This window comes from Larimichthys crocea, unplaced genomic scaffold, assembly GCF_000972845.2.
Source record: "Larimichthys crocea isolate SSNF unplaced genomic scaffold, L_crocea_2.0 scaffold33, whole genome shotgun sequence".
Lineage (NCBI taxonomy): Eukaryota > Metazoa > Chordata > Actinopteri > Sciaenidae > Larimichthys > Larimichthys crocea.
The window spans coordinates 482,321-494,820 of NW_020854355.1; the positions used below are offsets into that span (position 1 = coordinate 482,321).

A 12,500-nucleotide genomic window follows, 5' to 3' on the forward strand; every position below is an offset into this window, starting at 1 on the left:
AGGTGTACAGAAACACAATACATCATGACAAGCCCATGGTGTGGAGGAGGGGAAACGTGTGTGTGTGTGTGGTGTGTGGTGGTGTGGTGTGGTGTGTGGTGGTTGCTGGCAGCGTGCAGTCAGAGTCACGAAGCGCTGCAGTGCCGTTCAGGCAAGTCTTTTCGTCTGGCCAACGAGCTCTGCTCCTCTCTGTTAAGCTTTGTTACAATGTGACACTAAAGCTCACGAGAAACATAAAAATAAAATAGATAAAAAAATAATATTTCATATTTATTTGTTTATTTAGGAGCAAAAAAGAGAGAGGAACGCCTTCGTTCGTTAAATGAGGTCGTTCTGTGACTGAAGACACACCTGCAAGTTCATCTAACGGTCCAACCTGAGGCTGGCTCCAGAAGTGAGTCCAGTCCTCCACTAAGCTCCCCCATGTCCACCATGTTCCCACCTTCCCAGCAACAACTACCAGTGTTTACAGCCTGGGACAAAAAAACAGTTTTGGTCTCTGTAGCTAATTTCCCCGTTCATGACAACTGTACTGAGGGTGAATTTATATACAACTCACCTGTTCACATTATATTAAGGCTTAAAGTTATGCAGGATTAAGAGCGGGGACGCTTTGACTGACAGGTGGGTGTGGTCATGGTGACTACGTGCAGGTTTTAGACAGTCTGCAGGGACGTCATGGAGACTACGTCCAGGTTTTAGACAGTCTGTGGGGGCGTCTCAGAGACTACGTCCAGGTTTTAGACAGTCTGTGAGGACGTCTCAGAGACTACGTCCAGGTTTTAGACAGTCTGTGGGGTGTCTCAGAGACTACGTCCAGGTTTTAGACAGTCTGAGGGGATGTCACGGAGACTACGTCCAGGTTTTAGACAGTCTGCGGGGACGTCACGGAGACTACGTCCAGGTTTTAGACAGTCTGAGGGGATGTCACGGAGACTACGTCCAGGTTTTAGACAGTCTGCGGTTGTTTCCTGCATTATTTAATGATTTATTTGTCTCAGTCTCTTTTTCTTCCTTAAGAACAAACCTCTTCTTTTATTTTGAAACATTTGTTCATGCTGCTCATCAGCAGACAGTTCATGACTTAAATAGTGGAACATACTTGTTAATCAGTTAGCTTTAACGAGGCAGATGATCAATGTAAATTTGCCTCATGTCAACACACACACAGATGATTGTTTGATTATTGTATTGTTTTTTAATTACATTTTTCATTTTTAGTCATTTCATCAGTTTTGTTTTTTCATTAGTTTTTGTCTTTGAGGTCATGATGTCACAATGTCATGTGATGATCCTAACGAGCTCAGAGTGTCATGTGATGATACTAACGAGCTCAGAGTGTCATGTGATGAGGTGAATGTACGTTAGTGTCTCTGTTTGCTCTGACTGATCATCACGGAGTTTTTTGATTGGTCGTCTCCTTCAGGTACCTTTTATGAAGCTGCTCGTTACGGGCTCACAGGAAGTGATTTTTTTGTCGTTGTTGCTGCTAACGCTGGGCCCCGCCCCCCGGTGACAGTAGCCAATCAGAAGAGAGTAGTGTGGTTCATGCAGAGCGTCTCTGAGGACTCAAACATGAAGCTGACACAGAGGACGACCAATGAGAGCGCCACATTAAACTGTGATGAGAGCACGAGAACTACATCTGTACCCCTCCACTCTCACTACAACTCCCAGCATGCATTATTCAGGCAGAAACACTGGAATGCATTTTGTCAGCAGCGAGCTGACCCAGAACTGAAGAAGAAGAAGAAGAAGAAGTGACAGACAGACAGACACACAGACAGACAGACACAGACAGACAGACAGACAGACAGACAGACACAGACAGACAGACAGACACACAGACAGACACACAGACAGACAGATGTCACTCACATGTCCTCTGAGGTTAACTGGGCTTCATGCAGATTAAACAAGTAGAGAAAGAAGAAGAGACTTCACAGGCAGCATGCAACAGAAAACAACAGAGGAGGAGAGAGGAGGAGAGAGGAGGAGAGAGGAGGAAGAAGAGGAGGAGGAGGAGGAAGAAGAGGAGGAGGAGGGGAGGAGCAGGAGAGAGGAGGAAGAAGAAGAAGAGGAGGAGGAGGAGGAGGAGAGGAGGAAGAAGAAGAAGAGGAGGAGGAGAGAGGAGGAAGAAGAAGAGGAGGAGAGAGGAGGAAGAAGAGGAGGAGAGAGGAGGAGGAGGAGGAAAATCAAAGAAAGTGCAGAAAAAAAAGAAAAATCATTTTTCATGCAACAACAGAAATAAACGTCGTCATGCTGAGACAAACTGAAGACACGTCACATGACCACACACTCACATCTTCATCATCATCTTCATCATCATCACTGCGTCGTCGTGGAGCTGCCCATATTTAGACGAAGACCTTTAAACGTGATTGGCTCGATGCCCGGACGTTAACGAGAGGTGATGAAGAAGAAGTCTGTAAAGTCTCGTTGAGAGACTCGTTTACTCATTAACGGGTAATTCATGAATTAACATGACGGAGGCTGCCTGCTCCTCTCCACCTCCTCTCCACCTCCTCTCCACCTCCTGAACCTGAAGTTCACAGCAGTGACACTGACTCATTTCTGCTGAGTCATGCTGAGTCTGGCTCACGGCGAACGCAGTGCGTCTCAAACCGGACAATCTTTACCCAGGTGAGTCGGGTGGAGGTGATGGAGGAGGTGATAGAGGAGGTGGGTGGAGGAGGTGATGGAGGAGGTGATAGAGGAGGTGATGGTGGTGGTGATGGAGGAGGTGATAGAGGAGGTGATGGAGGAGGTGATAGAGGAGGTGATGGTGGTGGTGATGGAGGAGGTGATGGAGGAGGTGGGTGGAGGAGGCGGGTGGAGGAGGTGATGGAGGAGGTGATGGAGGAGGCGGCGGGGCTCGTGGACATTTGCCAACGGGCTCATCAGGCGGCGAGCAGCAGTCATCATCAGCGGGTCGGAGGCACTGACACAATATGTGTTATAAACAGTGTGTGTTTCTGAGTGTGTAGTGTGTGCACGACACAAACACTGACACACATTCATGTGTTCATGTTATTGTCTGTGCTTCACTCTTCACACACCGTTACTGACGCCATGAAACATGATGAAGTGGATTTCAGTTCTGAACAGGACTCTTACTTTCGTCAGGGTTGGGTGCGGCTAGGATGGCGCTGTGCTGCTTCTTGACCTGCTCCACATCCTCCGACAGCTTTTCTATACAGCCTCTGATCTCTTCAACCTGCACACACACACACACACACACACAAATAAAATAATATCAGTATCACAAACAGCTGATAACGAACATGATCCTGGTCGTATATCGTAGCAACATGAAGCTGCTGACACTTCACTGTCCACAGGAAGGACGACGAGGACTCAGCTGGGCTGATACATTTACAGGATACATCAATAAATAAATCAGACTTCATGTTTGAAAACAGTTTGTGTTTATGTATCTATGGTTCATTATAGAAACTAATCTGCATCAGTGTTGTTTGTTTATGTGAATTAGCAAATTTATCATTTTCTGATTATTTAAACTCACAAACAGTGAAAAAGTTTTGACTCCAGTATCATCAGGATGAAGTTACTATGAAACACGACCACAAACAAAACGTAAGAATAGACTGCACTGATCTGTGGCGACCTGAGCTGAACTGGATGTAGCACGTGTACAACTGCTGATAAAAAATCTAAATATGTATATATTAAATTATTATTATATATAATATGATATAAATGGAACAATGAGCTCCATGGAAGGAGGTCATGTGACAGATGGAGTCAGCTGGAGGTGCTAGCAGGCTAGCTGAGGTTGTTGCCGTCCTGCGTGAACCACTGAGGCTCCGTTAGTTTAATAACTCGTTTTAAAATATCTCTAATGTGCCACCATTCATCCTGAATATGTATCGACCTTCCAGCTTCTCCTGACGTTTTACAAACAAACATTTATCCTTGTGAGGACCAGCTGTTGTAAATGAGTCTGCACAATGTGACTGTCCTCATAACGTCTGCGTGTGAGCGCGTCCTCGTAACGTCCGCGTGTGAGCGCGTCCTCGTAACGCCCGCGTGTGAGCGCGTCCTCGTAACGCCTGCGTGTGAGCGCGTCCTCGTAACGTCTGCGTGTGAGCGCGTACTCGTAACGCCTGCGTGTGAGCGCGTACTCGTAACGTCTGTGTGTGAGCGCTTCCTCGTAACGCCTGCGTGTGAGCGCGTCCTCGTAACGCCTGCGTGTGAGCGCGTCCTCGTAACGCCTGCGTGTGAGCGCGTCCTCGTAACATCTGCGTGTGAGCGCGTACTCGTAACGCCTGCGTGTGAGCGCGTCCTCGTAACGCCTGCGTGTGAGCGCATCCTCGTAACGTCTGCGTGTGAGCGCGTCCTCCTAACGTCTGCGTGTGAGCGCGTCCTCGTAACGTCTGCGTGTGAGCGCGTCCTCGTAACGCCTGCGTGTGAGCGCCTGCGTGTGAGCGCCTGCGTGTGAGCGCGTCCTCGTAACGCCTGTGTGTGGGCGCGTCCTCGTAACGCCCGCGTGTGAGCGCGTCCTCCTAACGTCTGCGTGTGAGCGCGTCCTCGTAACGTCTGTGTGTGAGCGCGTCCTCGTAACGCCTGTGTGTGAGCGCGTCCTCGTAACGCCTGCGTGTGAGCGCGTCCTCGTAACGCCTGCGTGTGAACTTCCAGAACTTGATTCTCGACGCTCTCGCTCATCAGATAAAAACCTGCGGACGCCTTCGCTGCAGATTTCTGTCGTCTGTCTTTAGCATAAAAATCTGATCACCGTAAATTTTAATTGAGCTGCTTTTTTCTCATCAATGAGCCCATTCTGAGTTTGATGCTGCTTCATATAATTTATAATTAGCTCATTAAGATTGATTGATGATCATCAGTTATTTTCTGTTTACAGTCACACAAGTGAATTATCATTAAATTCATTAAAAGAGGGCTGGACAAGGCCGCCCTGAATCTGCAGAGATGTCCGATAAAGTGGACGGAGACAGGAGAGGAGGAGGAAGAAGGTGTGAGGAGGTGAAGAGAGAACAAAGTGAAGCTTCACTCAGGATGTGATGCGATCAGTTCACAGGAAGTCTGCAGATCTTTGAGATTCCTCAGGTCATGTGTTTCACAGTTAAAGCAGCTGATGAGATTTCACCGTGTCCTTCAGCTGCTTCATTAATCAAACGTTGATCAAACCCTTCACGGATTTCACGTGTAACAAAGAGCACATAAATAAAAGGACACACTGAGTTTGTTCATTTCAAAGTGAGTCTGCGCTCGCTTCGTTAGACTGAGGGAAGAATAAACCTTGAAAACATTAATAACGTGTCACTGATTTAAATATTTACAGCTGTTTGATGTGCAGAATTGATTTCATGTTAAATTTCACACGATGATGAAACAAGAATTTAATGACATCAGCGTTCCTCCGTACAATCGTTGGCATGGCGACAAAATGTGCTGAATCATTTTCAAGTTGACAGCTTGGACTGGAAAACTGGTGTGTCAGGTTTTCCAGGTTTTCCAGGATATGTTGGAGCATGGTGTCTTACCTGTTCGAAGAACTCGTCCATGAAGTGGTCCCTGTCGACCTGCACCACCTCTTCATCATCGTCGCTGTCCTTAGCCTGCAGACAGGAAACACATGATGTCACGTAACGCAACGCTGAGTCGCTTCATCAGACGGAACGAAACATCGAAAGAAACATACGAGGACAAACATGCTCTAAATATAAAATAAAGAAAAATCAAGTTTTCTAGAAGAATAATGGCTGAACGACAGAACAAGCATGTTTCATTCAGAGTACGCTGCATGTTCATTTCATCAGGACGCAGCAGAGTTACATAATGTGACAGACGGACAGGTGAGGCGAGGTCAGCAGGTGATTCAAAGTAAACACTCACACTGGATTTCTATTATTGTTAATAGAGACGAGTGTGTGTGTGTGTGTGTGTGTGTGTGTGTGTGCAGAGTATGGACTCGTTCTCTCTCTGCAGCAGAACAGCCTGATTATAGCTAGAAACACCTGGTCCAGGTGAGTGTATAAAGCTCCGCCCCTCTGACAGGCACACGTGATAAACACGCCTCATCGCTTGCTTCAAGTTTTAACTCTTTAATATTGTTTGTGACACACCTGACGAACCTCACCTGTAGGCTTTAACTGAGGGCTGGGGCTACGTCCCCGGCTGGAGGGGCATTAGTGCACGGGTGTAGCGGACGCGGGTACACGGGGGGACGTCCCGGATGTCCTCGTTACATTTACTCGAGTACCTTTTTGGATAAATTGAACTTGAGTTGTTTTGTTGCAAAATATTTTTTACTCTTACTCGAGTAACGTTATATTCTGGCTGCATGAGAATCTAAATAAAGATTTAAAGTCCATGAATCAGCTGATTATTATTTGGACTGAATGATACGCTCAATACGTGAGCAGCAGGATGCTCTGAGCAGCTGTTCTGTTCTTTATTGTCTTGTCAATTTAATTTATTCTATAAAATCAAACTGCTACTTTTTTTTGTTCCCAAGCTTCTCAAGTTTCACTTTTTTTCAAACAATCAACCATCTACAGAACTTTTCAGAACGTTCTTCTTCTTCTTCTCATCATTAATCATTATTATTATGATTTAAAGTGAGTCTCTGATCATTTAACAGACACACAGCAGCAGTGTCAGTCAGTGTCAGTCAGTGTCAGTGTGGCGTGAGCTCTCAGCTTCCTGTCATCACTACATCCTGTTCCGATAGATTCAGCAGAGCTACAGTCAGAATAAATAAAAACTTCTCATTGGTCACCATCATACAGTTTCAGGGCATTCCTGTAACCATGGTAACTCAGGGAGCCAGACACAGCAGGAGACTCTGTGAGTCAGACGAGTTCTCACGTGTAACTAAACTTTACAAACCGAGACTCACAATGACATCACAGCTCTGTGACATCACGGCTGTGACATCACAGTTCTGTGACATCACAGCTCTGTGACATCACGGCTGTGACATCAGTGACGCAGTCACAACATGCTAGCTGAGCAGCTAAACTTTAGCGCCCCTCTGTGCAGGTCACTGCACTGTCATTGGTCAGAGCACACGCTGTAAACGATACCATTGGCTGTCGAGTGTGACAATCTGTCTGAGGTCAGACCTGATGAGGTCTGACCTCATCGGGTCTGACCTCATCAGGTCTGACATAATCAGTCGTCTCTGTGAAGGCTGAATGACGGAAATCGACTAACGAGGCTGTTTAAAATGTAACGAGTACAAAGAAAAATAATTACTACAGTGAAATACAGATACACAAAGTTCTACTTAAGCAAGGTAACAAAGTATTTGTACTTGGTTACTTGACACCTTGGTACTTGCAGTATATTTAGTTACTTTCTGTAACTCTTCTCTGATTGGCTGCTTAAAGGGACAGACTCCTGCTCTGTGCTGTTCCTGTTATTTTGTCCACGGCGCTCTGATGGAGCTCAAACTAAATATTTCAATTATTCATGTCCAACATTTAGCAACACTGCTAGCCGCTTAGCGTAGCGTAGCATCTGTCAGTGGTCAGACTGCAGCCCCCCCCCCCCCCCCCCCCCCCCCCGCGTCACACTGACTGCAGAGGAGAGACAAACAGGGGAGACGGGGGAGGGAGGGGAGGACAAACACACGCCGTGTTTGTGATGTCACAGTCGGACTGTTCCATGTTTCCTCACATTAAACTTTAGATCCGGATTCATCGGCATTCTTGTCGTGTCCTTTCTTACAAACATAGAGCAGCTGCTGTTTTTCTTCTTCGGCAGTGCAATGATCGCCTCTCTCCCACAAACACACCTGACTGTGGAGGTCTGAGTCTACAGCGCGATGCGTTCATGGACACTCACATAAAGACTGCAGCTGACAAACTGCACACAGACCTGCTGTCAGTTGTAAACGTCTGTTCATCTGCGGGCTGGGATCTGATCTGGGAGCAGTTTTCTTCTGCTCAGCAGGTCAGAAAAAAGCTAAACAAACATTATAAACCAGGTTAGTGACGCCTCAGCTCTCAGATATAAATAGCAGCGTTGAATCAGCCAGGAAAAGCTGCAGCCATCTGCACCTGAGGCATCATGGGAGCTGCAGTTCAGCTGCTGCAGTTACACCCAAAGCCTGACTACACAGAAACATGTCCCGAACAGATCTGGGCCCAAGACGTCGTCCTTGACAATTACGTTTGTGATGTCACTGCAGTCTGATGCGGCAGTCCTCCAATCAGAGGCTGCAGATTTATTATGCATCCTGCTGCCTTCAGGTGTCTGCAGAGATTTAATGAGCCAAATAAAGCAGACGCGAATCAATCGTCAGTTTCTACATGTTGTTCTATTTATTGTATATACTTGTTTTTAAATTTAAATCTGCCTTTACTTTTTATATTTTATATTTGATATCGGGCTGCTCCGGGACCAGGGGAAACCAATTTTGTTTCATCCCACGTTTTACATGTGCTGCAATTACAATAAAACTCCTTGAATCCTTAAGTTATTATTATTATTTCATCATCTTATTGTTTCGTTGGTTCTGTCGGTGACGTCGCTGCACAAACACACTGACACGTCCCTCCACAACAAAATCTGACACACAATTTCCACAAAAACACCGACACCAACTCCCTTTGTGCTGCCTCATCTGAATGAAGCTGGTTACCGTGTTGGCTGTGCCGAGCAGACGAGCAGAGACAGTTTAAAGATGAGAAAATACCAACGCAATCAATAATCAGATGCTTCAGATCATATCTAACCACAGCAGCCACAGAGCCCTAACTCTGACTGGACCTCAGACATTATTATTAGGACTGGTCCCTGTAAGGACAACTGGTCCCGACAGGGTCGCAGTTTGTTCAATCACAGGTCCCCACTATGTAACTAAAACGTGCGCACACACACACTGTGTTTATCATGATGAATATCTGAGAGCTGGGACGTCACATGTGAAGGAAGGAAGTGAAAACTACCAAAATAAAATCAACCTGAATCGTCTCTTATAAACGTCCTCCTCGTCTTAGATCTCTCAGGTGTCTCCACCTGGACCTGCAGTCTCCCATCGAGACTGATGGCAGCTTCCTCCGTCCATGCTGTCAGCACACCTGACTGTGTGTGTGTGTGTGTGTGTGTTTCCACACACACACACACACACACACACACACACACACACACACATATGTTACAGGAATAGATCGAGCTGCAGGAACTGAGTCAGGGTGTGGTTAGCTTAGCTTAGCATAAAGAAGAACGTCTCGTTTGTTTCGTGTTCGGATCGAAACCCAAAAAATTAATCGGCCAATGAGTGATCAGCATAACCTGAAGCTCTCTGATTGGCTGGCTGGTGCTGACAGCTGTCTAAAGTCTAAATGACGTCGTGAAGAGAACCTGGAACCAATGATTGAACTAATGCGTCCAACAGGATCTAACGAGGTTTACAAAGACGGTCTACAGAATGTCTAACGAGTCCTACCAGGTCTCATCGTGTTCTAAGAAGAGTTGACAGGTCCAACGAGGGTCTAACTGGATCCAGGTGGTTCTGAAAGGGGCTCTGACATCTGTCACTGGTCTCATTGTTCTAACTGGTCCAGCTCAGGTCGAAGTCCGACAGGACCAGGTCTAACATGCCCCGTTTCTACACGTCTGGTCTAAGCTGATAAGCTCGGTAACAAAGACCCACCCGTCCACCAATCAGCTGCTGTCGCCTGAAGGTTTGACCACCTCTGGAGAGAAGCAGGGGCTGATGGGAAATATTTTAACCCCCGTTCAGAACATTCAAAGAATCGATGAAATAAATAAAGATAATAAAGATAAAGATAATAAAGATAAAGATAATAAAGATAAATAATAAAGATAAAGATAATAAAGATAAATAATAAAGATAAAGATAATAAAGATAAAGATAATAAAGATAAATAATAAAGATAAAGATAATAAAGATAAATAATAAAGATAAAGATAATAAAGATAAAGATAATAAAGATAAATAATAAAGATAAAGATAATAAAGATAAATAATAAAGATAAAGATAATAAAGATAAAGATAATAAAGATAAAGATAATAAAGATAAAGATATCAAATCTGAAGAATCAAAATGTAAATTCAGGATGACCTGTGACCTTTGACCTGATGAGGAAACGCAGCAGTGTGTCTGAGTTGTACAGACAGTCCCTGAAGGCATCACAGACTGTGTGACCTTCAGGGAACACACGGACACGTTAAAGTCACTTCACACCCGCCTACATTACCCACAATGCAACACGGCCACCAAACACACTCACAGCAAACACATCATGATTAATTAATGTTATTTATTATTTAAATGATCTGAAACTACAAAATAAATGATGCGTCTCAGCTGTGTCACATGATTCACCAATCAAGACATGCTCTCCTCAACAGCAGCCAATCACAGCCCTCTGCCTCCACAGCAGCCAATCACAGCCCTCTGCCTCCACAGCAGCCAATCACAGCCCTCTCTGCCTCCACAGCAGCCAATCACAGCCCTCTGCCTCCACAGCAGCCAATCACAGCCCTCTCATATATAGCAGCCACACAGAGGTCAAAGGTCGGGAACTGATGGAGGAAATAGAGTAAGTTCATTAATTATTCATGAGGAGACACAAAAATGGCCGACATGGCTGATGGAGAAGAAGCTTCAACCCCAGAACCAGAACTTGGACCTGGTCTACACCTGACCCAGAACCAGAACCAGGTCTCCAGTCAAACAGTGTTTGGATACAGGTGAACCGCACTGAAAGGGGAGCTGCTTTCTGATTGGCTGTGTTCTGCTGATGTCACACCTGCAAGCTTCACCTGCAGGCAGCTTCTTCGTGACCCGCCCAGTGTCGGTCCTGCTGTTCTGAGCGCAGACTGGACCGGGTCAGTGAACGTCCAGAACCAGAACAGAACTCAGTTTGATTGGTCTGCTTCGTCATGTGACTGCTCTGATCCAACACACGGCGTCCTGACGGAAACACGCATGTGCACACGCACACGTGAGCGAGGGAGGAGAGAGGGAGGAGAGAGAGGGAGGAGAGAGGGGAGAGAGGGAGGGAGGAGAGAGGGAGGAGAGAGGGAGGAGAGATGAGGAGAGAGAGGGAGGAGAGAGAGGGGAGAGAGGGGAGAGGGGAGAGAGGGAGGAGAGAGAGGGAGGAGAGAGAGAGAGGAGGAGAGAGAGGGAGGGGAGGAGAGAGGGGACGACGAGAGGGGGAGGGAGCGAGGAGGAGAGCTGGAGGAGAGAGGGGAGCGAGGGAGAGAGAGAGGGAGGAGCGAGAGGGGAGGAGAGAGGGGAGAAGAGAGGAGCGAAGAGGAGGAGAGGGAGAGAGAGGAGGAGAGAGGGGAAGAGAGGGAGCGGGGAGGAGAGTAGAGGGAGAGAGTGGGAGAGAGGGAGGAGAGAGGGAGGAGATAGGAAATGAGAGGATGGATAGAGTAGGGAGTAGAGAGGGAGGAAGAGGAGAGGAGGGGAGAGAGGAAGAGGGGAGAGGGAAGGGTAGAGGGAAGGGAGTGAGATAGGGTAGGGAGGGGGAGAAAGGGAGGAGAGATAGGGCGGAGAGAAGGAGGAGATGCCGGAGGGGAGGAGAGTAAGAGGAGAGAAGAGAGGAGCGGAGTAGAGAGGAGGGAGAGAGGGGGAGAGGAGGGGAGAGCGGAGGAGAGAGAGGGAGGAGAGAGGAGGGAGGAGAGAGGGGTAGGAGGAGATGGAGGAGAGAGGGAGGGAGAGGGAGGAGAGGAGGAGAGAGGGGAGAGAGAGGGGGCGAGGAGTGGAGAGAGGGAGGAGATAGAGGATGGGAGAGAGGAGGGGGATGAGGGGAGGGAGAGGGTGAGAGAGAGGGAGAGAGAGGCGAGGACGGAGAGAGAGGGAGAGGAGAGAGAGGGGAGGAGAGGAAGATGGGGACGAGGAGGAGAGGGAGGAGGGAGGAGGAGAGAGAGATGGAGGGGAGGGGAGGAGGAGAGAGGGGGAGGAGAGAGGAGGGAAGGAGAGAGAGAGCGGAGGAGGAGATGGGAGAGAGGGACGAGAGGGAGGGGCAGGGAGGGAAGGGAGGAGAGGAGGGAGGAGAGAGAGAGGGAGTAGAGAGAGGGGAAGAGAGAGAGAGAGGGAGGAGGAGAGGAGAAGGGGAGAGAGAGGGGAGGAGAGAGAGGAGAGGAGGAGGAGAGGGGGCGAGATGGGAGAGAGGAGAGGGAGAGAGAAGAGGGAGGAGCGAGAGGAGGGAGAGAGGGGAGGGCGAGAGAGGGAGGAGTGAGGGACGGAGAGGGGCGAGTAGGGAGGCGAGGGTCGGCGAAGAGTGGTAGGAGGAGAAGGGGACGAGAGGGAAGAGGAGAGGAGGGCGAGAGGGAGGAGGAGAGCGCGGGGAGTGGGAGAGAGAGGGAGAGAGGAGGAGAGAGGAGGAGGCGGAGAGAGGGATGAGAGAGAGAGGTGAGGAGAGAGGGTAGGAGGAGAGAGGGGGGACTGCGAGGGAGAGAGGAGGAGGGGAGAGGAGGGAGGGAGGAGGAGAGGAGGAGAGAGAGGGTAGGGGAGAGAGGGAGGAGAGAGCG

At 48.0% G+C, this 12,500-nt stretch overlaps 1 protein-coding gene across 1 annotated transcript in view; it reads right to left on the reverse strand.

Annotated features, from left to right (window-relative positions):
* stx1b (syntaxin 1B) overlaps positions 1-12,500 on the reverse strand; it is a 54,947-nt gene that overhangs the window by 21,264 nt on the left and 21,183 nt on the right. The window contains exons 2-3 of the mRNA XM_027276313.1: positions 5,526-5,600; positions 3,118-3,217 (exon numbers count right to left, since the gene is read on the reverse strand). Of these exons, the coding sequence (XP_027132114.1) occupies positions 3,118-3,217; positions 5,526-5,600 (175 nt within the window). The remainder of the gene's footprint in view (positions 1-3,117; positions 3,218-5,525; positions 5,601-12,500) is intronic.